At 40.3% G+C, this 27,976-nt stretch overlaps 1 protein-coding gene across 1 annotated transcript in view; it reads left to right on the plus strand.

Annotated features, from left to right (window-relative positions):
- The first annotated feature begins 615 nt into the window (after positions 1–615).
- The window catches only part of ASXL3 (ASXL transcriptional regulator 3), a 121,294-nt gene continuing 93,933 nt past the window's right edge, over positions 616–27,976 (plus strand). Inside the window, exons 1-3 of the mRNA XM_066330518.1 lie at positions 616–700; positions 25,973–26,055; positions 26,376–26,378. Of these exons, the coding sequence (XP_066186615.1) occupies positions 647–700; positions 25,973–26,055; positions 26,376–26,378 (140 nt within the window). The 5' untranslated portion in view covers positions 616–646. The remainder of the gene's footprint in view (positions 701–25,972; positions 26,056–26,375; positions 26,379–27,976) is intronic.

The following is a 27,976-nucleotide window of genomic DNA, read 5'->3' on the forward strand; positions in this document are numbered from 1 at the left end:
CTCGCAGCTCGCACTCCGGGGGAGGGTCGGGGGGTACGCTGGGCCGGTTTTACAGAACGCGGCGCGGCGCGAAGCGGCCGGAAGGCAGAGAGGGAGGAGAAGGGGCCGAGGGGGCCGCCCCCGCCGCCACCTCCGACCGCCGCCCCCGCCCCGGCAGCGCCCCCAGCGCCGCGTCCCCGGGGAGCCGCCGCGGAGCACCACGGGAGTTGTAGTGCGGCGGCGGCGCCGGCCGGCCCGCCATCCCGCTCCCCTCGCCGCCGCCCCCGGCCCGCGGCCCCGCTCTCGCGAGGCTTGGGGGGCGGGCGCGCTCTGGGGCGGGGGGCGCAGCCGCCGCCGCCGCGGGGATGTTGGGCGCGGGCGCGGTTCCCCCGCGTGACGTCACAGCGCATTGTTGTGAGCGCGGCGGAGCATCCCTCAAGCTGTCACAGCTGTGCCGCCGCCGCGGGGAGCCTCTGCCCCCACCCCCCCCCCCCTCCTCCTCCTCCTCCTCCTCCTCCTCCTCCGCCCCCGCCCCTCCCGCCCCGGGGGCTCCAGAGCTCGGTGTCACCGTATCATTGTCCGTGCGGAACCCCTCCGGGCCCCCCCCCACTCCCGGTCCGCCCTCCCCCCGCTCCCCCCCCCCGAACCACCTCAATGAGATGCAAACATGAAAGACAAGAGGAAGAAGAAGGACCGCACCTGGGCCGAGGCTGCCCGCCTGGTAGGTGCCGCGGTGGCAGCGGCAGCATTGTGTGTGTGTGTGCGGGGCGAGCGCGTCCCGCCGCCGCCAGCCGCTTTGTTGCCGGCGGTCGGGGCCACTGTGGGGCGGGATGGGAGGGGGAGAGACAGCGAGAGAGCGTGCGAGCGAGTCTGGGGGAAAGAGTGTGCGAGAGACTCCGAGTGCGAGCGAGAACGAGGGAGAGAGCCGGGGTGTGTGCGCAGGGGAGCGGGAAGGAGCGCGGGAGTGCCCGTGCGGAGCGGCGGGAGGGTGCGGGTGCGTGTGCCCGGCAGCGCCCGGCTGGCGGTCCGGGCAGCCCGCGGCTCTGCCGCCCGTCCCCGCCTGCCTGGAGAGGAGAAATACCTACGTCCCTTCCGCGGTGTGTGCGTGAGGAAATGCCTCTGTTCTTTTCTTCTTTCTGCATGCGTGTGTGTAAATACCCAGCGATCCTGTCTATGTCTGCAAAGTTCGTGCATCAGATATCCCGTGGAATGCCTCCTTTTAATCTAGAGAAAAGTGAAATAGCCGAATTTGCCTTTCCATCTTCTTAGTGGGGACAGGACAGGGGTGCGGGGCGTTAGAGACAACTCTGACCTGGGATTTCGCTTCACCCTCTCTACTTCCACCACGGAGCCGGGCAATGTCCAGGGCAATGTAACCCGCTTCTGGAAAGGCTCCGTGGCTCTGGAAACCCGGTCCGTTCCCACTTCGTTAAGAAACTGTTTCCCTTACCCTACTGTATCTGTTCTCGTGATTCTGTATTGCTGTTTGCTAAGTGTAACAGAGTACATTGTTTATGTTGTTTTCCCGTTCGGAGTATGTCTGGGTTCTCTCTATTCGAGGAATTTTACAACAAATAGTTACGCACGGTACAGCACGTATGGTTGTACACGTCCGTATGCGTGTCTTCTGCAAAGTTGGGTCTGGTTCAGCTCCAGCCGAGTGCGTAGAAAGATGACAAAGCTGGAAAGATAGTCTCTGCTGGCTACGTTGCTTTTTTTGTATCTACACGAACTTTATCTTTTATTCATCTCTGATACAGACCGAATTGTTGAAGTAACATGCCGTTACTGGTGTTGCGTCTGTTTCTGGCAGTGGGTAATGCTATCTTATTACTATTATTTGTGTAGTGTATTTGTGAAGCGCTTTGCTTGTAAAAATGTTTTCACCTCATTATATGAATTCCTAGATAGGAAGTTCAGCCTCTCCCTCTCCTTCGTAAATAATTATAAGGTATTAGACAGACACTACCTATAGATGTCTCTGTAAGCTGTATCGAGGTACTCTTGTAGGCTTGGGCAGTGCTAAATTCTGATGTTGCTCGTTATACATCCCTTAATATTTTGTAATAATGCAGCATTAGTGAAGACGCTCTGATTATGGTGTCGCTACTGTACTCTCTTATTTCTTGTGATTGTAACAAGTTTTACTGCAGTAAAATACTCGCTCACCTTTGTCAAAGTAGTTTTGGCAGCAGATGTTGCTATGGTACTTGTTTCTCTGTGCTCTAAGCTGATGAACATGCATTCAAAAGTGTGTAAAATGCATCAGATTGCTATCCTAACTTTACTCTTTCAAGCTGCTGCTACAGTTACCATTGTAAGCTGTATTTTGTTTGACAATGTGCATAAAGGAATTTATTGTGTATCGAGTAAAATCGCTGTTCCCATGTGGTCTCATACATGGAAAAGTTTAAAGCCTCGAGAACAAAGGCTGACCCACTGCTGTGGAGACGGGCTAAGAGTCTTATTTTCTTGATGTCCTATTGCTGCACATTTTCCCCCAGAAGAGTAATGATTTGCTAACATCAAGTAGCATGTAAGATGATACGCTGCTGTATGTAAGTGGTGGAGATACATGAGGTCCACAGTGTGCCTTTGTCCAGCCTCCTGGGGTTGCCAAGTTCTGCAGAGCTTGTCCCAAGTCTGTTGTGTGAATGACATGTGCTGCTGCTCAGACCAGCTACAGTCTTGCATTGGTCTTTGCTACTTGTATATAATCACATGTGTTTACAAATCACAATGAAAGATTGAAGCTGAAATTGCTGCTCCTTACGGTGTTTTATGTTAGGGCCCTGATGGTTCATTATGACTTTGTTTTCTTGGGATATATCAATAATGTATTACTGCAAGGTTTGATTAAATCAATTTCTTTCCACAGACAAGTAAACAATGAAGTGATTGATACCTACTCACAAAAAACGACTCATGGCTTACCTAGATCAATATGTTGTAAAATTGTGTACCGCTGAATTATTTTTAGGAAAAGACGGTCAATTAATGCATAGAGCAACTGTATGGATATTTACATTGTAGATTTTCTATAAAAGCCCTTACATTGCAACAATATGAGGCTTTCAAAGTGAAGTGTTAAAAAGTATGAAACGATACAGATAACATTGCTGGCAATGCTTTATCACTCTGTTGTTCATGTCCATCTATTACAATGTACATTTTATATTATGTACTTGCATGCCAGTTTCCCAACTATTACAACTTCACTCACCAGAGCTGCAGAATTTTAATTGTGTTTTCTTTGTTGTTGTGAGGTGCCGTACTTTTTGTACACCTTTCAAACAGTGCTGAAGCAGATTTTTATTTTATGTTTCAACTGTACGTACACAGCTATTATTAGCAGCACCCAGTAGCTTCCCAAATGCAAATGTTTCTATACTTGCAACATGCCTATGAGGTTAAGTATTTTGACCTCTGCTTTACCCATGCAGAGTTGAGACATGGAAAGATTAAGTACCTCACTCAAAGCTGTTCAGGAAATCTGTGGGAGAGGTAGTTATAATACCAACAGTGTCTCTGTAGTAGTTCTGTTTCACAGTCGTAAAATCATCTTCCTTCTGTGGCTACACTTTTGCCTCATTCATTCTCTGTTACTACTTCTCTCACAGTAATTATGACAGAAATTGATACACTCATGTCTCTGTATCCAATCTATATTAAAACTCATAATGTACCAGATAATAGTTATGGATAAAAAGGAGCACAAACACTGGACTTGAGCCTGGAATTGTTTCACAGCTCGCTGTTTCCCATCTTCACAATGAAAAAAACAGAAGTACTTCAGAAAATTATATTACAAGGCAGTCTTAAAATACATTATAATGTGTAAATGCTGAGGCTCCAGACTAACTGTCAGTGTTGTATTTATTCATTCTCAGTATTTGATTAAGGGATCTTTGAAAACCTCCTGCAATGCAGTGTTTTTTCAAGCTGTTCTCTTAATTTTTAAAACATAAGCAGGAAAGGTCTTCCATTATATTAATCTCTTACTGTAAATACCATTAATGTGATACAGGCAATAAAGCAGCAGCCACTGGCGTGCCCTCTATCAGAACTTAGATTTTATGGAAGAAGTCTCCTTTCTTCTCCTGGAAGAGAGTCCAATCTTTCTGTCTGTGACACACTGCTTTTTTCCTCATGCGAGTCTGCTTATCTTAGGGTAAGGCATAGCCAGCTTACAAGCATTCCTGAGAATGAACGCATGTGCAGGATCAATGGAATGGTGGCATACCACTAACAGTTCATGTTACAGAGCCCATTTTGTAGAAACACACATTTTTATGGACAAAATTGCAACTTGTCTTTACAACCTGCCAAAGGGCACGTCTTTGGTGTAGATCCGATATGTCAACTCACTTTGTACTTTGCAGCAGACTAAAGCAGTACTTATGTATGACCTGGGCATTATCTCCATGACAGTTTTCTGCTGTGTCTGATGGACTAAGATAGAATACTTAAAAGAATGAGAACAAAAGAAAACCTTTCAAGGAAGAGGAGAAACATCCTGTCTTTCCTTTGTCTCTTAGTGATCCTCATTTGATGTAGCCGTATTGTTGTTTTCTGATCATACATGGAACTCATTAAAATTGTATAGAAAGGTTAAACACTTGAGTAGTTAAAGCAATTTGTAGTGATTCCTGTCAGATGAAAAAATCTTCTATCTGTTTAGCTTCACAAGGACTCTCAAGCTATTGCTGGAAGTCCTGAAATAGTGAATTTTGCCTCTTAAAAATTTAATGTCATAAAATTCTGCATAAAAACCATTGAAATGAAAAATACTGAGAACAAAACATGCCCAAGGATACTGTGCCACATAAGAACTAATGGCAATTTTAAGTAGGCTGCAGTGATCCAACTTTTGACTTCTAGACATGATCAGTTGTTATTTGTAGAACTTTAAACCAAAGACCGGAACAGAATGAGTGGAGACTGATCACTTTGAGAATGTAGAACTCAGAAGCATAGACAATCTGTCTGTGAAGGGTGATAGTTTATGGTAACATTTTCAGGAGATTTTTTTTTTTTATTAATAGCTTACCCTTATTATTGCCCTTTCCTGTAAGTGGTATTTGAAATGTAGTGAAGTCTCTGCCACAAGCTGACAATAAAGCAGAAGAAAATCCTAAGAATGAGTGCAGTAGTCCTTGTTTGGTTGTGTGCTGGATCGCCTCTCTAGTATTCTTGCTCTTTCTTCTTCAAATTTTGTTCTGAAAGATTTTCTTGTGTTACTGAAGACTTATGTGCTTTACAGTTCTGTGGTGAGTCCTTGTGGTTCAGGTGCATGTGCATATTGGGTGAGTAATATTCATATCTTAATTTATGTGTTTCTTGCAGTAGTCTCCTGACAGGATCCGGCTCTTAACTAAGAGCTGTTTGTTTCCTCTTGTAAACTTTAAGAAAATTATGCTAATTTATCAGGGAAACTGATGCTGGAAAAAAACATGAAAACCAACCATTGGAATTGTTAGCTTGCATGCTGCTGTTTAATGTGGCTGGTTGTCCAAAAGCTGATTGTTACTTCATCTGGTATGCTGAGATAGTGTAGTTGAAACAGATCGTGTCGCGGTATGGAAGTATTTTTGTATTGCATCTTTATATTTGAAGACCACAAATGAAACAGAAAACTAGAAAAGTAAGTTCTGCATAGCTAGACCATTGATGATAATCCCTTTGACTTTTATGTTAAGTCTTTGATTTTTTTACTATAAGTAACATTTAAAAGCATTATGCTAAAGGAGCTTCATGTATCTTTAAAAACGGAAAAATTGTCATACTTTGTTTTATAGTATTAAGGATTTCTTTGTGTTGGCTTAACAGAGACCTGCTATTATTTTCATATTTGTTCTGAGTTAATTCTTTTTCAGACAAGTAGAAACACTGTGGCTTGAGAAGTTTTGATGGCCTTTCCCTTTGATCCACAATCATGCTGCTTTGAAGAGCTGTATTTCAGTTTGGTTGGCTCTAGGGTTCCTCCTTCTAGGGTTTTATTCAAAGTAATTTTTGCAGTTGTTAGACAAGGTTGAACCTGCGCTTTTTTTTTCCTAGCCTCTGTGATTTTAGTTGTCAATACTTTTTTTTTTTTTTTTTGTTAGTGTGAAATAGCTTTAATATAAATGTGAGTTTGATATTTTTTATTTAAAAAAATCTGCAAACGATTCATCTATTTCAGCCCACCTTTTGTATTTTTCTAGAGCAGATAGAGAGAAATGAGATTCTAACTCTTTATTTGACACAGCCCTTTAACCCTTGTAATTGCAGACCTTTAGGTAGGCAAGAACCTTACCCAGGAATGTAGCCTTTTCTCAGTAATGTCACATATTTTCTGTCAAAGTAGGGTAACATAGGAGGAAAACCCTAACAGGAACCTAAATGTGAGCATTCTTCAATAGTGTGAAGGTGTTCTCAGTGCCTTGAAGTGTGATTTAATGTTCCCTGTTACAGTTAATATTTCTAGTATCTTCTGGCTTACCTTTCTCTGTAGAAGAGCCAATATTTTCCTAGCATACTGATTTCTGTTGAAATAACTGTTCTTTCTTCTCCCAAGATTAGATTTGGTCAGTTGCATGTGCAACCACAATGAAATAGTTTCCACTAACCACACTCAAGACCCTACCCCCATTGACATCTAGGTAGGTTAGATTTGCTAACCCATTTCACCAATTCCCTGTATCCTAGCCATGCCATTGCAGCATCTTAGTCTGGACCAGGTAGCAGGCTGTTCTCAAGGTGGAAGCCAAACTTTCGTGTACTTCCTACAGGAGCTTCTTTTGCTCTTATACTATGATCAGCAATTACGGTCATGTGGAGAATCATGTGCTAAATGTAACTTGCTGACTTTCGGTTGACTTTGGAGTAATAGTTTGTTTTTTTAGGGTTTTTTTTTTTTTTGTTTTTTTTTTGCTGTGTTGTTTTGTTTGGTTTTTTTGTGGTGTGTTTTAAAGTCATAAGCTTCAAAGTGTTTTATGTTCTGCTGGGTGTGATGATGATGGTCGTGGTATTCCTGTAAATAGCAGTAACTAAATAGAGGCCTCCTTTTGTGTTGTCGAGACCTGGGAGAAGATATGATTAGTGGAAATTATTCATTATGGTTCATGGGTTCCAGATGAAACTGAGCAAATTCTCCTTCTGAGGAACTTGCAACTGAAGAAACCAAGTATTTTAGCCTTCACTCTGGGTCAGCTTCCAATGCAAAGGCAGAGCAATAAGCAGCACATCCTGGTATAGGCCATTTGCTCATCTCATGAGTTCAGGTAGTCAAATCCTTGTGCTGCTCAAGCACAAACAGATTGGTCACAAGTGGTCCATTAATCACTTACCAACTTTCAATGACAATTACCCAAAGAAACCTCAAATTGTTGACATACTGGCCCTCTGAGCCTGCTCTGTTTTTTGAGAAGTCCTTCCAAAAGTTTCCTGTAACTGGATTTCCTGTTACATCCTAGAGATGTACATGCTGGGAATGCTTAATGGTAGAGAGGTGCCTACTGATTACTTGCAGCTAATTTTGGTTTGAAAGGATGACCTACAACTTTCTGAATGGTGATATGGCTCTGGCTCAGACATCATATCTGGTCAGGAGACAGATAAGCCATCTGGCAGTACATGCTGTCTTCCTGGAGCTTCTTTGATGTCAGTGCAGTGATTGTGGTTAGGGATGGCACTTAGTGTTGAAGGGTCTAGAGGAGCTCCATTAACTTTTGGTTCAAGCAAGCTCTGGTGTTTCTGATGTTGGAACAGCAATGTCTGGATGAATCTGATATTTCATCCTTCGACTTGAGAGTTCAGTTTTCTATAACTTCTTGAGCTCAGCAGGATAAAATCTGTAGAGCCTGGCATGTGACTTTCCTCAGTATTGAAGGACCTTTTACTTGAGGTTTTAGCATATGGGATCCAGCTTTTGCATTGCCGCTTATGACTGATGTGGCCTCTTGTAGTTCAGGTGCCTAGATTTGCTTTGTAGTGTAGCATCAAGTTTTGTTTCTGTCTGACAGCAATTTTGCCAGGATCAGCAGCCACAGTTCGTCTGTTGCTCTGGAATCATCAGACTTGATTAGAGGATTGGTGGCTGTAGTTCTGTGTAGAAAATATTCCAGTTCACATCCTAGATTATTGTTCACACATTTTTGATCATCAGAAATAATTTATTTAGAAGATACATATGATGCTGTGTTTTGAACTTATCCTCTGTATGCATAGATGGTCTAGATGAGCCTGTGATGAGACTCTTCTCACTGTTGTAGTGGGTTAGCTCTGGAGGTCATTGTCCAGTGGGTGACAGTTGCATCCTGGTTGAACAGAGTCTGACTTATAAGATAACAACATTTCCAAAGCCTCTGCAACTTCAGAAGTGTTCCTATCAGACAAGATCCTGAACTACTAGGTTACTTGCTTTGGAGAACACAAGGCTATTTTCTTCTTTTTTTTGTGATTTTGCTTAGATCTTATAGACAGAATTTAGAATTTAATGAATCAATTGGAGTTTATAATTGTTTTATCCTAGTTAGTTTCCTGTGTAACTTGACATCTAGAGAGGGAAAAGAGCCTTATCCGAAGTATATATCAAATGTTCGAAGGTCAAAGTTTGATTCCATTTCAGCTGGCTCTTGGCACCCTGGAGAACCTGCCTAACTGTGTAGTGTTTCATGTATTTGGTGAGGTGCCTTGTGAAATGTCTAGTCTAGTAAATCACAGTCAAATTAATGTCCCATATGATTTGTTCCTACTTATGTGACTCGAACCTTCTTTTTATGTAAGATTAGGCTTTACCATTATCACTGTGTTGCCAAAGTATTTAACTATTTTTCATTAAGTGTTATCATCTAGTTTGATTATTTCTTTTTCTGTCCCATAAATTGAAACTGAATGTCTGTTGATACCTATTTTAAGATAAATGTTAATTCTTTTATGCTTCGAAATTCCCAGTTATCCATCACCTCTTAGCATTGCTGTATCAGCAAAGCATGTGACATTCCATATCACTATGTCTGCCTGCCAATAACCTAGCAAGGGTAATGAGAAAAAATAGACCCTTATTGTCCATAGCCTGCTGTCATTCTTCTGGACCAAGACTCTGGCAACTATCTCAAAGTCATTACATTCTCTGATCGTACCAGCTTCTTTAGTCTCATTTGGCATTCTGTCATTTAGAAATTCTAAACTGGTAAGACCAATGAGAACCTCTTTGGAATGTCATGTTTCAGTTGAGAAAAGCATTAATTACAGCATTGCTTTGATAATCATAGAAGATGGAGTTGGAAAGGGCCTCAAGGTCACCTTGTCTATTTACACTTGAAGTCATACAACCCAAGTTAGTTTTAGTTTTGTGAAATCAATAAAATTACTGATTTTTATTACTGGTAGTAGCTATGACTTGTCTGGCCTATGCCAGAATCTGCTCTTTTAGTGAAAATTTACATTCTGCTTTAAAAAATGGGACAATGAAGAAAAATAAATTATTAGAAAAAGTTGTCTAATGAGCATGATTTAGAATTTAGATGCATTGTGTTTTTCTGACAGTGACTAACAAAAAACATCAGTTTTCTAGTACAGATTGGGAAATCTGTATCCAGTTAATGGTTCTCATTGACATTATCTGTTTTTTTGAGGCATTTTGGGCTCAGTCTCTTGATTTTTTTGAGAGAGTTTGATGCAGGAATGCTGCAGCAGATTTGTACATAGAGCAGTCGCTTAACACATTTTAATCTATTCCATAATTTGTTTCATTCATAATGCAGATTTTTGAGACATTTTGCAACTACACGTCTTCTGTTTTAAAAACTGGAATATAGAATAATGTAGTGAGGTTCATCGTGTGGGTGTGGAATAAACTCAGAATTCACTGTAGAAGAAATTCAAATAATTACTGTGAAGGAGATGCTAATACCTTTTGTTACTGGCTTTAGAATGACCCATGGCTCCATAGATATGCACCTTTCTGAAAGTGCCCTTCTGGGCAACAGCTGAAGTTCTTTTTGCTATATATCTGAGGAGGATATTTGGTGGGAGGGAATAATAAAGATGTTTTGATGCAGTCCCTTGAATTCCTGACTTGCAGTCCTAATCATATATATATGTGTGTATATATATATATATTTTTTTTTTTCCAGATATTGGGTTATAGGCCTGTGAAACTGACTGGAGAGTCACAGAAATGAGGTTACATGCCTGGGACATTTGATCTGCCTTTAATAAGCCTCAGCATCCTTTGCGTAGGCAATTATCAATAGCAAGAAATGGCTGCTACTCCCAGCTCTCGGGTTGGTCCAGATTTGTGGTTGTTTCATCTTGCAGTCAGATTCTTCATGCTAAAATCCTGTTCTGCCAGTCATTGTTCAGGGATCAGCTGGCTCAGTGCCAACTTCCCCTGTTGCCTTTGGAATGAGAGCTACCCATCCAAGTGGAATGTCAGGGATAACCAACCCTATAACTTTGTCTTGGACCCATGTCCCTTGTCTTTAGAAAAAAGTCTGTTACTGAAATCTGTGGTTTTTAGAGCGTGGGATTGACTCCCAAGGTGCAAACACTGAAAGAAAATGGAATTACTGCTTGGAGCCATCTTGAATGCTGCAGTTGTCTCATGAGGAAGGATCTTCCCTGTTCTTTGTTCTCCTGTTCCAGTGACAGCGAGCCCTACTAAGTGGTTATGATGTTAAAACATGCTCTGGCTTGGATCTGTAGAAGCGCTTTAAAAGTAGAGGGCTGTGGCTTCACAAGGTAGACTTTGAGATTTTTATCAGTCTGTGCAAGTTACTACCTGCCTTTGATACATGTATCAGTGACGATTGTTGCATTTACGGTGTACCTCCACGGGAGCTTCTCAGTACCTGTGCTGCTGATCAGCCCGGGGCAGTAAGTGTTTGATGTTCACTGCGACCATTGCGGGTTGTTAGTTTAGCCTCTCGTCCCAGCTGCATCAGCACTTGAGGAGGAGGCTTCAGAACTCTCATATGGCTGTCTGGGGAGTTTCCTGGTGAAAGGGGAATATAAGTATGGGAGAAGTGTGAACAAACAGTTGCATGGCTGACTGAGGGATGCAGGATGATGCAAGAAAGTAACAACAATGTGAGTGAGCAGAGTGAAAGGCCTTGAGAATGAAGTCAGTGTCTGACCAGCGATTTTAGCTATTGTGTTTCATGGACTCCAGAAAGGTAGTCTTTCAGGTGGTCTGTGAACTACACAGTGAAAAGTTCAATAGAAGATGGGGAACTATAAAAAATTTGGAGTAATGGAGTCAAAACAGTTGATCAAAAATGTTTTGTATGGATTTTGAAGTTAGATCAGAAAAGTGTGTCTTACTGATTTTTAACTGTTTAATAAAATGAAGGAACCAAAAATCAATCTAAGATACCTTAGTAAAAATAAATAGTAATAAAAACTCTTTTCTTCAGGGGCCTGCCTGTTGGGGTTTGTGGGGTTTTTTGCTTTTTGGAGTTTGTTTGTTTGTTTGGGGGGTTGTAGATTAATATTAATTAAATAATTGGTATTTTGCATAGAACATTTATGTCACCAGCAACTCATAGGTTAGCTACTTTGCTTGGAAGTAGACTGTTTAACACATTATCAAACCTTTCTAATCATACAAGAATAGGTTGCCTGGAGAAGTTGTGAATGTTCATTCCCTGGAAGTGTTCAGTGCCAGGTTGGATGGGGCTTTGAACAATGTGGTCTAGTGAATGGTGTTGGTGTCCCTGCTCAAGGCAGGGGCATTGAAACCAGATGATCTCTAAAATCCTGCCAATACAAACCATTCTATGGTTCCATCATTCTCAGAATCTGTAACATTTCCATTAAATAAAAAAATAACTGAAAATAATATCTCTGTCACTGTTAGTCAATTTTAACTATCCTTGAGGAGGACAGACTCAGTTTCATAGTGTAATTTTCTTGTGCTAGTTAATTTTATTAGTGTCTGAGCTGTAGGAAAATGTTTCAAGCTATTTAAAGTAATGTTAAATAGAGTGAAATAATGCTCCTGTCTTCATTTTGAGCCAGATCCAGAAAAGTGGCAGTTTGGATAAGTGAAGCTGGTATATATGCATGGTGGTTGGGAAATGGTTCTGAAAGAGCTGCAAAGAGAGTAAAAAGTTTAAGAAAATTTAAAAACCACTGCACCTGTTTGCTGTTATCTGCTCATTGGAGCTGTTATGGCAGAAGCTTCATGTGTGAGTTCAAGTGTTGTTAAATGTTGAAGTTAATTTTATAGAAAGATATGCGTGTGGAGGAAGAGAGAGGGGATCAGGAAAAGCATTCTGAGAATTAATGTTCTGAAAAAAATGGGCTTTAGTTACTCCATACATACATAATAATAGTTATGAAGCTTATTAGTTTTAACACTTGGCATACATGTTCAGGGATTAGTAAGAGAGAATGAAACTGGGTCTATGTCTGTTGGCATGTCATGTGGTGAAAAGAGTGTGTGCCTGAGTGATACTGATGTAATCCTGGGAGAAAGATTACAGTACTGTGTTGGGGAGCAGTGAAGAAAATGGAGGTGTTATTGTACCAATGAGAAGTAAATAGCAAAGATAGTGAAGGAAGTAAAAAAATAAACTGACAAAGAAAAAATGAGGGAAAACCCCCACTTTCTCAATTCAGTGATAAAATCACATATAATTTGTTCATTATTTTTCTACCATTCACTTAATTATATCATCAGCTAAAGTCCCCAAACTTTTATTTTTAAAATTTAATTTTTTCTCAGACTTTAAGAGTAAAAGGATTTCAATAGAACACCAAGATCTAAAATAAGATAGTTTGTATTTTCTCCTTTATAAAATAGAGGGCCTCTGTCTTGGAAATAAAATGCTCTGTTTATGTGATGTTACATTCAGTTTATTTTTAGAACAAGTTGTACTACAGTCTATCTTGGCTAACCAAGTGTTGTTGAAATTACAGGTAATACCCTTGAAATAATTGAAAAAGAAAACAAGTTTGTCATCTGAAATATTTTCTCATTCATTTGATAGTAAGATCGTATTAGAATTTTCAGAATTGGTTTGGAATTATCTTGCCCATATTATAACTAGAGGAACAACAATAAAAAAAAAAATCTAGATTCTCCCATTGGAGAGATTCTCCTAGAATCTCCCACTGGAGACTTTGGTCTGAGGCCATCTTGGGCACAGCAACCACGATATGATTTCAGTTCTCAGTGAAATAAGGAAGGGGTTCACCAAAACTATCTTGAATTCTGGAGAATTCAGCCTGTCCAGGACCGTGGTTCAGAGATCATCTTGGGAAACAGCTCTTAAAAACAAATGGGTCGGGGAAGGCTGGACATACTTTTAAGGAAATCTTGTAGGCACAGGAGCAGGCTATCCCTAGGTGCTGAAAGATGAGCATCAGGGAAGAAGACTGGCCTGGATGAATAGGGCTTTCACTGGAATATGGGGAGAAAAAGAGTTTATGACCTTGGGAAATAGGGGAAGACAACTCAAGAAGAGTACAAGGATGTCATCAGATCTTGTAGACAGAAAACTGGATTGGTAAAGCTTAGCTAGTACTCCATGTGGTCACTGCTGTGAGAGATAATAAAAGTGTTTTTATGAACACATTAACAACAAAGAGGGCCAAGGAAAGTCTCTGTCTTTATGGATGTGGAGGGAACCTTGTAACCAAAGATGAGGAAGAGGCTGAGGTACTGATGCCTTCTTTGCCTCAGTTTTCAACAGAAAGTCCCGATATCCTCAAGGCAGCTGAGCTGGTGGGCAGGGACAGGGAGCAGAAGAGAGCCCCTGTAATCAGGAGGGAGCAGTCAGAGCCCTGCTGTGATCCCTGACACCCACAGTCTGTGGGGCCAGATGGGATCCACACCAGGGCACTGAGGGAGCTGCGGAAGAGCCAGACCACGCTCCAGCATTGATCACCAGTCCTGGCTGACCAGGGGAAATCCAGAGAACTGGAGCTGGGCAGTGTAATGCCCACCTGCAAGAAGGATTGGAAGGAGGATCTGGGGAACTGCAGGCCTGTCAGCCTGACCTCAGTGTCTGGGAAGGCACCATCTTGTAGCACATACTGGCCAACTTGGGGATCAGGCTGAGACAGAACGGGTTTAGGAAAATCATGTCTTACTTGACGCATCTGACTGCCTTTTTATGACCTGGTGACAGTCGACTGGATGAGGGAAAGGCTGTGGCTGTTGTCTACCTGGATTTCAGTAAGGCCTTTGATACTGGCTCCTGCAGCATTCTGCTGTAGAAACTGTCTGCTCATGGCTTTGATGGTTGCTCTCTTTGCTGGGTTAAAAACTGGCCGGCTGTCTGAGCCCAGAGAGCAGTGGTGAATGGTGCTAAATTCAAATGGTGACTTGTCACTCAGTTTTTGGGCCGGTATTGGAGCCATCCACTTTAATATCTTTATCAGTAATTTGGACAAGAGGATTGAGTCCACTCTCAGTGAGTTTGCAGATGACAGCAGGTTGGGGGAGTGTTGATCTGCTGGAGGGCAGGAAGGCTCTGCAGAGGGATCTGGACAGGCTGGATCAATGGGCTGAGGCCAGTGGTGTGAGGTTCCACCAGGCCAGGTGCCAGGTCCTGCACTTTGGTCACAACCCCAGGCAGCACCACAGGCTGGGAAAGAGTGACTGGAAAGCCACACAAAGAGTGACTGGAAAGCCACCCAGTGGAAAAGGAGCTGGGGGTGCTGGTTGACAGTGGCTAAACATGAGCCAGTGTGTGCCCAGGTGGCCAGAAAGGCCAATGGCACTCTGTCCTGTGTCAGTAATAGTGTGGCCAGCAGGATCACAACAGTGACTGTCCCCCTGTACTCAGCATCAGTGAGGCCTCACTTCAAATCCTGTGTTCAGTTCTGGGCCACTCACTACACAAGAAAGACATTGAGGTGCTGGAGTGAGTCCAGGGAAGGGTCTGGAGCACAAGTGTGATGAGGAACAGCTGAGGGAATTGGGGTGTTTATCCAGGAGAAAAGGAGGCTCAGATGAGACCTTATTCTCTACAACCACCTGAAGGAGGCTGTAGCCAGGTGGGGGATGGTCTTCCAGGAAACAAGCAATGAGACAACAGGAAATGGCCTCATGCTGCACCAGGGGAGGTTCAGGTTGGACAATGGGAAGAAATTTTTCACTGAAATGTGTTTTACCATTGGAACCAACAGCCCAGGAAAGTGATGGAGTCACAATCCCTGGAGGTGTTCAGAAATTTCCTGGATGTAGTACTCAGTGCTATGGTCCAGTTGTCAAGGTGGTGTTTGGTCAAACGTTGTGCTCGATAATCTTGGAGGTCTTTTCCAACCTGAGTGATTCTGTGTTTCTGATTGTTTCAAAGGTAGAGTATGAAGTCAGTAGTTACACCAGAAACCCAAGCTGAGGCACTGTAATCTTTCACTACAGCTAAAATAGATTATTTTTCAATACAGCTAAAATGTGTTATTGTCAATGTCTAAAACATTAAATGTAAAGTTACATGGCTTAACCCCATAGATATTAAATTTATTTGCCAGTAGCGTTTCCTAGGGCTAACAATTTTAGTCCTAAATTTGCTGAGGAGATGCGACTTTGGGAAAATGAGGTCTTTGTGTTATTTCTCATAGAAAAAGCAAAGACCTGTGACAGAATATACTGTGTAACAGCCATGTTTACTCTTTCTTTGTTTGCTTCTCTTGTGTTGCGGTTGCCATCCTGTAAGGTAACAGTTCATTTGTTCAGTGTATGGTGAGGGTCTTAGGATAAGAAATGTACAATGATGTTAAAAATAGAGGCTTGTCTTGAACAGGAAGCCCAGCTTTATAAGAAGTCTCTCTGCATTTTATATTCCCTTACAAAATCCTCTGTGATACTTCCGTCAACCAGTTACTTTGCTGTGATTCTGGCGCTTGGTGGTGGTAGCTGCATGACGTGTGTGGCTGATGGCTATTTCACGCTGTAACCTGGTTGGTCCAGTCCAGCTTGACTTGGAGGGGTAAGCCAGTCTTGCCACGTGAAATAATTCCTTTAGGCCAAGTCAGGAGTTTGGAACCTTCACAACAATTGCAGATTATACTGAACAGTTTCAGGTTGTACCCCCACAGGGAAAGACATGTTCTGTATTTTGTTTCGAGATCTGATTGCAAACTGTTGGTTTAATAGTCAGCATTTTGTCTCTTCATGAACTCCAGCCTTGAATTCACTGTTCACTTTTCTCCTTTATAGACTGGAGGTCCTATTGAATTTGTTCACCTGTGCCAAGTGATTGCTCCTATTGGTTTTAATCTCTAAGGAAAATCAGCATCCAGCTGGTAGACAGTTGTACTGATGAGGACCCATTGATTTTCCTCTCCTATCCACTTACCATCAATAAGAAATGCCCTTAGCTTTCACAATACTTTTTCCCTGCCATAATGTTGCCCTGTTACCTGACTGTCAAGACTGGTCTCAGTTGCTGTTCACGTTGAATGTGAATGTGATTAACAGCCTGATAAAATGTTTAAGTCAATATTTGAGAAGCCTAGATAAAGATAACACTTTATCATGAGCTTTTTAATAATGTGTTCTGTTTGATATACACAATGGTAAGGAATTGCTGTTTTTAACAAAAAACCCCTTTTTTGTCAAGGGATTTTTTTATTAAGCAGTATTCAGAAAAGAAGATCTAAGAAGATGGAGAAGATTCGTGTTCTGGCTTAGGGGAAAATAATTCTTCCGTTTTTAGCAGAACTTTAGCTTATCATGATGGTGATTTTTTGTTTGGTTTGTTGTTTTGTTATTCTTTTTTCACTATAGTATTATTTGAAGCATTTTCTTCTGTAAGAAGCAGCAAGCAGCATGTAAACAAAACATTCTGTGTGCATTTCTCCAAGGTGATAAGCTTTTGAAAAATTATTACCTTCACTTAGGATGGTCAGATTATTTTACAAAGTCCCTGGGAGGACGTGAGCATGCAACTTCTAAAATCTTGAAGAAAGCTGTTTATACATCATATACAACCATAGATACAGAGCCATTATATACTCTAACTAATCTGCCTGTGTTGTGACAAATGTTTCTTGGTAATAGTTGTTAAATAGTGTATTTTTTAAACATTTAAACAGATGCTACTAAAAATTGACATAAAGCAACAGTGTGGACTTCAGTTTTACAATAAATGATGCTTTTAAGAGGACAAGTGTGGGTGGACTTAGGTGATGAGCTGGGGGAAGGGACTGTGTGGAAACACTGCAAAGAAGGACTGAGCAAATAATAACACAAATGGATATGAGTTAGTGAGCTGCAAAATGTTCTCCTAATTCTGAAAATCTTAGATGACTAATTGTCAACCTTGCCATATGTAAGTAATGTGGGCTTCCAAACTTGCGGCAATTACAAAACTACTTAGCATCCCACTCCAGCCCTGTATTATATTCTGTGTACTAGTCAGTACTGAAGACTAATCTCTTATGACATTAGTCGTCTCATGAGGAGAGACAGAATAAATCAGAAGTAGCCCTTCCTCTCTTCACTCATGAAGATAAATGCCATAACCACGATGGCTGATCTTCATTATGACACTAACCATTATATATTTAACAGAGATAGCAAATCTCACTGACAGCTAACAAAAGAATTCTCTCTTTATACATTCTTTGAGAAGGCTGTATTTCTTTAGTTCAAAACATGACTTATCTAATCTATTCTCAGAGCAATTTAACCAGTAGATCTGGATAGTGCCAGTGAACTGTACTCTGTACATATGATGTCATGATTCAGACTAATAAAACCTGATGTGAAATAACTGTGCAGGCTTTGGAAGGAAAAAAAGGTGCATAATATGCAAGGGACTCATAACTCTGCTCTTTTCTATTGTCTGTTTGGACAAGAAAGAATACTGTCCTGTCAAAGCAAACAACACTCCTCTCTCCCCACCCCAAACCAAGCCATTGGTTTTGGATCAAATTTTTTCATTTGTGGAAACATTGGTTTGCTGTTTTCATTTTGTGAAATTTTGGTTTCCATTTTCCCTCAGTTCTTGAACAGGTTGACTGATAGAACTTAGAGAATTGAATGTGGATTTCTGTTGTGTATGTGTTTGCAAGGGACTGGTATTTTTTCCACTTTTCTCACTTGCTGTACATCTCTCAGGAATTTAATTCTGTGTTTCGTGCATTAAACACATTGTAGTTGCTCTTTCTGGAATACAGTTATTAAGAAGAATTCTTAGTTCTGTTCTGCATGTCCATTTGCTCATTATTTGGTGTATCATCTGTAAGTGAGGAACAGTCCAGACAAATGAGTTGTGAAATTATGTACTTCCCTTCTGAGGTTAAGAGGATCAGTGTGACTTATCCTGTTTGTTCACCAAAGCATCAAAATATGCTGTAAATTTCATGAGCTTGCCATCTATCCCACACAATTAAAATGGAAGTATAATTTTTATGGTTTTATGTTTGCTGTCATTAGACATTCTATAAACGTAAATATATTCATGGTGCATCAATGGAATCAATGTCAGTTGCAGCATTAACTTCTCCTTTTAGTGAGTCAGTTTTTACCAGGATGAAATGTTTAAAATGGTCAAAACTAATATGTAAGATTATTTATGTAGAATGCATAGTTTTAAAATATTTTGTTTCTTTTTCCTCTTCTGTTTTCCTCCCATTTTCTTTTTGCTTTCTAGAAGTCTTAGGTCAGTATCTTTAGGACACTGTCTAACAAGATAAGCTCTGATAGTAAAGCAATGGCAAGAGAATCAGCACAACTGTCACCTCCTGTTAAATTTTGGTACATTTAGAGAGTAGCCAGTAGGAATTTTATTTCTCACATTAAAAGTAACCCTTACACATTATGCTTGCCTGAGAAAATAAAGCGATGAAAGCTTCTGAAACAAACATATATTCATTCTGCTGTTGATTTTTCTGTAAAGTTTTGTTCTTTGTAATTTTTTTTTATCCTACTATGCTGAAACATAAGTTATGCAGCAAATCTTTCAGTGCCTCAGAAAAAAATATTCTGTATCACCTTCCAATAGAGGAAACACATATATGAAACAAATACATTTTAAGGTTGGTGTTTCTTAGTTATTTAGGGGTTTTTTTATTCTTTTGGTGGGGAATGAATGTAGTAGTTCTTTGCTTTGTTATCTGTAATGTAAAGGAGGCTGACAGGGCACTGGTATCCATTCAGCTCTATTAGCTCCAGTCATCTAAGTGAGGTCTCTCATTTTTTTTTGTACCAAGAAGGTGCCAAAGGAGAATTTTTATCCCTGCCACAATTAGAGACATTTCAGGAAAATGGCCTATGTGGTCACTGAATTGGTACAAATTTCAGTAATGCTTTTTGTATGGCAAGAGCTTTTTTTTGCTCTTTGTCTCTTCTCTGAAATAATGATTTGTAGTTTTAAAAGCTTTTAACCCAAGTTTTCCAGCTGGCTCAGTGCTGGTAAAACTTCTACTGTAAGCAGGCAAGAGAGTGTGGTTCACAAGCCAGAGGAGGTCTGCATCACAGTTTTTCCTGTCAGCACCTAAGAGCTGCAGTGTGCTGCCAGCAAGGTACCAGTACTGATTTACCTATGCAGCACTTGTGTGCCTCTGTGCAGATTTGGGGAACCCATGGCATGAGCTGCAACTGTATGAATGCACTCAGTTTGAGGAATAGAGGACATAGGAATAACCTGTAGGCTTGTACTGTGATAAGGATTAGGGAAGAAAGGTATTTGGATAGGCATGTGGGAAGGTGTGAGATATACAAGTTAGGGGTTATTGCAACACCTCAGAAGATGGGAATATCAGCTTGAGAATAGGGAAAGGCGGGCACAGTGAGAGGCAATGGAGTATTTCAGTAAGATGCAAGGAGAGGTAGACTTGAATGGCTAAACAGAACTGGCACTGAACGTGGCACTGTCAGAACTAAGCAGTCATTCTGGGAATCTGGATGCTCCATTGCTTGAACTGAAATTGTTGTTAGTAATCCTCTGCTAACAGTGGAAACCCATACTGGGATAGCAAGTTTGACACCATGCTCACTGGTGTATCTTTGATCCTGATCTTAGAAATCTGATAGGATTCTGTATGCTTCCTAGGTTCATCCTGCTAGTCACTGAGGTGTTTATGGATCTGTCCTGACAGAGCCTATAAAAAAAGTTCCTGATTGCTTGGACAAGCTGATTGCATTAGTAAAGAGGGAAATATAAAGGTTTTCCATTTTTTTCAGTATGTTAGACCAGATCAATACGTTATTATAATAAGTCAGTTGTTTAGAGTTAAAAACTTTGCCATACATTTTCTGTTGTGATGTATGAGACCATTAGCATGGTAGGATGTCATTGCTGTTAGAGCTTGTGCCTTTAAAGGAATAGCCCAACTGTATGTTAATTTTAAACTGAACTGTAATCCAATTTCTTTTGAATTCAAAATGTCAAGAGTACAGTTTATCTGGAATTTCCAAAGCTGCCTTTATATCCATTTGAAATATGACATTATAAATAAATTTTGGAAAGAACAATAAAAGTTTCAGACATCTTAGAACAAGCCTTACGATCTGGTTAAAGCGATGACATGAACAAAGAAACTATTCAGCTTCTTTCTTGCTCTTTCATTCAGTATTTTAGAATTTGATGATAATGCCTTATGTGTCTGGCAGGTTAGCAAAGCTAGATGGTTTCAGACCTACTTTTTAAATTCTATAGAAGAAATTCTCTTGCAGGAAATACTTGGCCAGTTGTTCCCTATCATTTATGCTAAAGGAACAATAAAATGCTTTTCACTGAAAGAGAGCTGGGAAAATTACTTTATGAGGTGTGCTTTAAACTGTTTTGAGTTCTATTGGTCAGTAGCATTACCTCTGAACCTAAAAAAGGGTGGACTAAAACTGATGTTAAAACTAATATATTGATCACGTTATGGTATTTTTATGTGTTCCTCTGTATTCATGTGACATCTTTGTTCCTTTCCTTGTTTGATCTTTCTTTTCTTGCTTATCTGTAGTGTCAAGTGATTACAAAGACGAAGTCATAGTATGCAGCATACTGAGAGTGACGTGTCTTATGAAATGTACCTTTTCTACTTAGATCTTATAATTTCCTTATTGTAATTTCAACTGCTCAAAGACAAAAGTCCTACCGGGAGAATTACTACTCCTGTTTTAAGTTCTTTTTAATTTTTTGCCTGGAAACCACTATTCGCCTTTCTGTTGATCAATATCAGCAAGAGATCTGTGAATACTTATTTGAGAACTTGTGTTGTAATTGGTCAAGGTGCACCTACCCTTATAATCATTCTTTTTCATGTAGGTGTACCCCTCCTTGCTGTTTGGCCTCTTGATCCATCTCTCTGCACTTCCTTTCTTCCCTCCCTCTGTACCCTCCCTCTTCTCCAAACCATTTACCCATCTTTCTTCACACAAGGGCTTTGAACTTTTACCAAGCTGCTGATAATTCCCCAATGACTGAAGCTGTTAATCAAAAATGAACACAAAAGATTTGAGTGGGGCATTTCCACAATAGAAGTCAGTCCTTCTGTTAACTTCACATAAGCAGCTCTAGAAGACAATGCTGGATTTTTTCCAGGATGCTGCTATTTCTTGTACCCTGTTTGATACTCCATCTTTCAATTCGGTAATTTAGTAATGGGTGGCTAGAAATAATTTATATTTTCTGCTTAGGAGAAAGAAAGTTTCTGGGGGGTTTGTTTAGTGGTTTTGTTTGCTTGTTTGTTTGGTTGGTTTTTTTTTTTGGTTTTTTTTTTTTTTATTCACCCTGCTGTCTTTGGGCAGTAAAGATTGTCCATTGTGTAGTTCAGCCTGACTTGTCTTTTAGCTGATGAGTAGGAGCACTGGGAATAACTGTACTGTTCCTCTTTCTCCTCCTCCTCAGTTTTTTTTAAAAATAATGTCTAAGGAGAATTGCTTCAGTTTCTGACCAGTGGCTCAGCCTATTACGATAAAATGATCATTATTTTTGTCAGCTACCTGACCTTCAGATCTCTGCCAGCAGCTTCCAGAACTGGAAGAAGCTCTGGCTGGTTTTGGACTATTTGGTCACATAATCAGCAGCATGAAGCCCACTAGGCTGATCTGCCCGCTGCTTTGGACCACAGTGCAGTATCAGAACACACTTGGTTCTTGTTTAGATGAATTATTTTCTGTCAGTGTGATAACTGATAGCTGCAGGGAAAGCTTCCCATTTGCTGCAGGAATGTTATGAGTAGCAGGGGGCAAACTCTCTGGTTTGCTTTTCTTCACTTTGTCCCTCTGCTGTGTTCTCTTTGGTGTCCTAAATGCAATGATCGAGCAGATCTGATTCAGGTAGTCACTGGCATCTGTGTATATTAAATATAAACTAATAATTCCATCAGTTTTACAGAGAAGTCATCTTCTGATTTTGTAGGCAAGTTGAGCATCCAGGATTTCTCTCTTACACAAAGCTGAAGTCTTGACTCTGCACTAGAGTCTTCCTGCTAAATGTTCACTGCAAGTGTTTTCCTCAGTGCAGCAACTGATTTTTTCAGAGTTATCAACACACAGATGATTATAGCTGCGATTATGAGAAAAGGAATTTGTATTCTTCATGTCCCCTATAACTGTCATGACTTCTCCAATGAAACTGGGAATACATGAGTCGTGGCATCTGTGTGATTTTTTAATATCTCTGAAGTGTGAGTTGATACCTGTAGGTGACAAAAATACTACAATTTGTTGGGCTGCTAATCTTTGTTGGGAGGTTTGATTTCCGCTCTGCTTGGTAGATCTGGGTTGTTAACCAGGGTCTGAATGAACACCAAGAATGTGTTCTGTGCAGTGACTACTTCTGTTCTCTTTGCGATTTTCTTGATGGGTATCACATTATTTGTCCCAGTTATTTTAGCGGCTGTCCCTTTTTAAGGCTATGGTTGAATGGCAGAAATAAATAGAGCAGGAATAATAGGAATAAATAACTGATCTTCTGTGATAGAGCTTGCAGTCAGTGCAAACCATTCTTCTGCCATTGTCCTTCTTAACAAAATAATTGAAACAGTTTATGTTCTTCACAACAGCACTTTGGCGTGCTTTAATTTCAGCATTATTAGTCACTGCCCATATATGATACAAGCGTTGGTGGAAGGAGTGGGAGGAAGAGAAAGATATTTTAAAACAGATTAGGTCTTCCTCCCTGATGTTCATTACTATGTCTGACCAAGACCGGCCGTATGATTAACTATCCTTCTGCATTTTAGTATGTTGTTGTGCCTTAAGCACAGTTAGTTATTCAGTTTGCATTTCTAATATATTTTAAAATCTTAGAAATGCAAAAGGAATTGCAGGCTTTAGCAGTATTAGTGGTGAGATACAGAAGCAAGAGATACTAGTATAATTAACAGTCCAATGTATTCATTAGCTCACAGAATCTTTAATAATACTCTGATGCTGTTTTCATAACTGACGGAAGAAATTATATTGTCATTGAAAGGTTTTAACAAGTATTATTTTTTTTCTTATTGTGTAAATGATTAGGCTAAAACTGGGGGGAGGAGCAATGATGAGGATGGACAGCATGGTGGGAGGGGCTGAAAAAAACATCGTTATTAAGGTTCTCTGCTAATTAGTCTTTGTTACTATAAAGAAGCATAATCATATACATAATAACAGGATTTTCAACTTAAGCAGGGTTTAAATCAGAGAATTTGTGCTTTTCAGTTAGGGTATGATAGTTCTTTAATTAACAGATTTAAAGGGTTAGATGAGCAGAATTAATTTGTGGGTATCTGAACTGCAGCCCACACTACCTGTCCAGTGTTACTCCAGTACTTTCAGCCTGTCTTACAGTCTGCATTTCAATTTGTCATTATACCCTGAATTTGTTCACTTCATACTGTGGTATTTGAAATCTGCCCTGTGGGTTTCGTTAAACTGTCTGTAGGGGTGTTATGCCTCCTACTTGTTGGTTTCATTGTTGTTTGGTGAAGATGATCTTATGTATCTGTATGTCTGGCCATTGTTTCCAAAGCCAGTTCAGTGCAGCTTCCTCAGCACAAACTGCTCTTCCTTCTCCCATTGTCCAGGACAGGGTGACTTCTGATGTTTGCTTAGCTTTATTGTTTTTTTCCCATTATTGTCAAACTCTCATGGTAATACTTGGCACTTTTACTGACTTTATAGAGTAGGATGTGATGTTATAGAGAAGGGGACAGGGCTACCCAAATTTTCTCAATTGCAGGGAGGAGCTGCCCAGGTGTGCTGAGGGGACTGTACTCAGGAAGAGAAACAGGGAATCCTCCACAGTGAGTAACCCCGCTTTCAAGTGCACACAGTTTCCTTCACAGCCATGTCCAGTACAGTGTAGTATATCTCTGTCCTTTCCAGTTTGCCCTCTGGAATGTTCCAAGCTTGGTTCTCTTTTCCATTTATTTTGGTGTATTCTCATTTTACCTTAAACTTTGTCTTCTTTCTGAAGGTTAAGGTTTCCATTTTTGTCTCTTCACACCATTAATCTTTTCTCATCCTAGTCTTAATCTTTGTATGCACTGTCATTTCTCCAATGTGTCATTGTTGTTCTGTCACTAATAGATCATATAATTTCTCCTCCCTTGTGTGCAATGGCCCTTTTCCCAGCCCTGTGCAGTTTCTCTCTTTACTCATTGCTGTACTTTTATGCTTTCCAACCTTCTCTACTTTCTCCTTGAAATCACCTTTTGGTTTTCCTTTCCTGATGAGTCCCTTTTGATTCTTGCCTATTAATGTACACGACATAAGCTCAGTTCAGCTTCTGACCTTTTTAGTATAACTTTCACCTATACCTTTTACTTTGTGGAATGAAAAGATAAAGGATACAAAGCTCATCTGTAGCAAAGTATGAAGGATTTGGTAAACCTGCGTTTGGCTGTGAAAGAGAACGGGCAGGAAATCAGAACAGTAAAATGGCAGAAAAGGGCTGAGTCTGGTCAAGCTGTAGTGAGTAGGCAGTCTTTGGCTTTAGGTGAGCTGCTGAATTACAGCCCTGGCCAGCACCCTTCACAGTTTGACTTGTGGGATATGATGTGGTGGTGTCTTTAGTTCCTAGTGGGCAAGTATCCATATAGTAGTAGCTGCTTTCACAATTTCCATTATTTATTAACTACTACAGAGAAGCTCAGGATGATTTGAATTGACCAAAACCGATTCATAGTTACAGAAGGTAGAAATGCAAGTTCTGGCTAAGATGTGTTGGCAAGGTGCTCTGGGAAGTTTGATTGCTGTCGCTGGCCGCACCTGTTGCTGCTGATGAAGGGTTTCGTTTTCAGGGCCTATCAGTCGGTATTTTACATGAGCAAAAAAGTGGCTGTTGTTTAACAGCATGAAACTGATGGAGATAAAAGGAAGTGGAAAATCAGAATTCTTACTAGATGGTTCTATCTGTAAAGAGGACCGAGTTACTTTGGGCTCAATTGGAAAAGGCAAAGGAGTGGAAAACTGAGCTGAACTGGAAAAAATATACTGCACTTTGTCATGTAGCATCTTGTGTGCTGTGACTGTTCAAACTGCTTCATTTTTCATGTTTTTAGAATAAAAAGACCATTTTAAAATTGAAATCCCACTGTGTCAATTCTTACAGTAGCTCCTGGTCTACAAATGAAAGGTTTTTAGCCAAATTTTTTCTGAGGTCGTGGCAAAGTGAAGTGTTAGAATAGTCAAATGACCTCAAAGAATTCTGAAGTAATAAAATCAAAGAAAGTGCTAGTGTTGTTTTTCTGTTGGGTTTTTTTTTTTTTTTTTTTTTTTGGTCGTTGTTCCGTTTTGGCTCTTGTGTTTTATGTATTTCCCCTCATGCCTGGAAGAGAATCTGTTGCTGTGTCTTTAAACCAGTTGCATATTCCAACTCTTTTGTTTGTAACCTGGTAAGAGTTTTCAGGCAGATTTAGCAGATGATGTACAAAAGCAGCGAGCAATCTTTTCCTTGCTGCAGTTTCCTGGATTGTATCTGGCCTTCCAACAGACAGGACTCCAGTCTCAACACTATTGTTCCCTGCCTTTTACAAATGACTGCATAAAAACTGCAGGATCACATAACCTTTCAGATTCACAGGGCAGCTGTGTCTTGTCACTTACATTTATTATTTCTTTTAGGCATTGGAAAAGTATCCCAATTCACCAATGACCGCAAAACAAATACTGGAAGTCCTTCAGAAAGAAGGGTTAAAAGAAACAAGGTCAGTGTTTATATGTTCTATATTTCTGCTGTCTCTGAAAATGATCTATCAATGGTGTATAATTTTTATAAAACTTCAAGTGCTGGCTTAATTGATTTCCAGTGTCAAAGTGGAAATACAGTTGATGGGTTTTGATTGTTAGTTCAAGGCTTTAAAAAAGCTTAGTGACTGTCTTAACTTTGTATCTTACAAAAGAAGTCTGTGGCCAGCTCCAGTCCAGTGGCCTGTCTTAGGAAGACAGTGTTGTCTGCTCAGATAGCCCAGTGCTGTAAGGACTGAAGCTTATCAGCTGGGTTCTGTCTGCCGCTGTGTGCATGGAGAAAGTGCAAGGTTGTAGCTTGGTGCACTTCTCACTTGAGTTCATGGTCTGGCACTGTTAGGACTTGCTGTTGTTGCCTTTGGTAACAGAGATTTTTTGTGCTGATAAAAGACTGGGAATGGAAGGAGAGAGAGGTTTTGGACTGGGAGCTAGTCTGTTTCTGCAGAGCATGGATACAGGAACTGATACAGCAACTCAGCTTGCTTGATAACAGCATACTTTGGGTGTAGAGTCAAGTGATGATAATTACCCTTTTAGAGGATACTTGACTGTGGAAATCAGTCAGTTGTCTTCCATTGCTGCCTGGTTCAGATGGACATGGAGCATTTTATTCTCAAAGGTGACTGTCTCGTGCTAGGTCTTCTAGTGACCTTCAAGCAGAAACTTGGGCAGGAAGTGAAATAAGGAAAACTGGTTGGCTGGTGGGGTTTCCTACAAGATGCAATTGTGTCTTCTTCAAATATTATAGTAAAATTTTCTGTTTTAATAAATTAATACTTGTTGCTGTCTCAAAGCACAGGAAGATGTGCTTTTATTTTAGTTATGTTCTACCAGTGTGGAACCTAAGCTTCAGAGCAAGAGAACTTCAAGTCCATGTAAAGGTGAACCAGAAGTAGTCATGGGACTGAACTCACTGTTGTTCCTAGGAAACAGAACAGAACACAATCTGTGTGATTGTTTGCACAGCATAACCATGCACTTCTTTCTTGGCAGCCTCATAAGATGCTCATAATAGCTGTATTTTGATAAAATTGCAAAAGAGATGGGATGGAAAGTGAAAATTGAACTTGCCACTTTTTTACAGATTTTAAAGTGTTTTAGTTCCTGTCAAGAAATTGCTTTGAGTGTATTTGGCAATGATTCAAGGGAGCAAGGGGATGAAAACTTTTGAAAATGAATGTCCAGACGTGTTATACTGCAGTGATTTGCATACAACAACAACAAAAATGCAGAAAAACACTGTTTTGAAAATCTGTTCTATTAAGATACTGTTTCTTACAGCAGTGAAAGAATTGCTTTCTTCTTATGTCTTGTGCTATGAGACAATTGCATGGGAGGGGCCTCTAATGCCTGCTAATAGCATTGCTTTTTAATTTTAAAAATTCTTGTTTTCATGATCAGTGCATGAATAAAATTTTGAGTGGAAAAAGAAGGAATGAAGACAATGTTTATATTTTAAATGTAGAAAAAGTCAAAGCCCTTTTTAGTTGCTGCAGAATGAATAGTAAGAGAAAGATTCCTTTTAAGAAGTTCCAAACTAGATGATCTTCATTTTTTCAGTTACTAGGCAACTGAGAGTGGCAGAGAAATAGGAAAGAAATTCAGATTTGTTCTGATTTTTATTCATGGTACGTGCAGGTATAGGTGACAGTGTAGTAGACTGTAGGATGCTGTATGTGGTCATGAGTTCTAGAAAACTGAGAAGGATAAAATTCAATGTTCATTATACTTGAAACATTTTCATCCTAACTCCTTAGCCTAACATTTAAATTCTGCTATTGTAAAATGAGAAAATGTTGATTCTGTATTGATTTCTAAGTATTGGTTTTTTATTTAACTTCTGATTTCGTGTAAAAGTTGTGTTTCTGCTGCATTTTAATA

This window comes from Sylvia atricapilla, chromosome 1 (genome assembly GCF_009819655.1).
Source record: "Sylvia atricapilla isolate bSylAtr1 chromosome 1, bSylAtr1.pri, whole genome shotgun sequence".
In the NCBI taxonomy this organism is placed as follows: Eukaryota; Metazoa; Chordata; class Aves; order Passeriformes; family Sylviidae; genus Sylvia; species Sylvia atricapilla.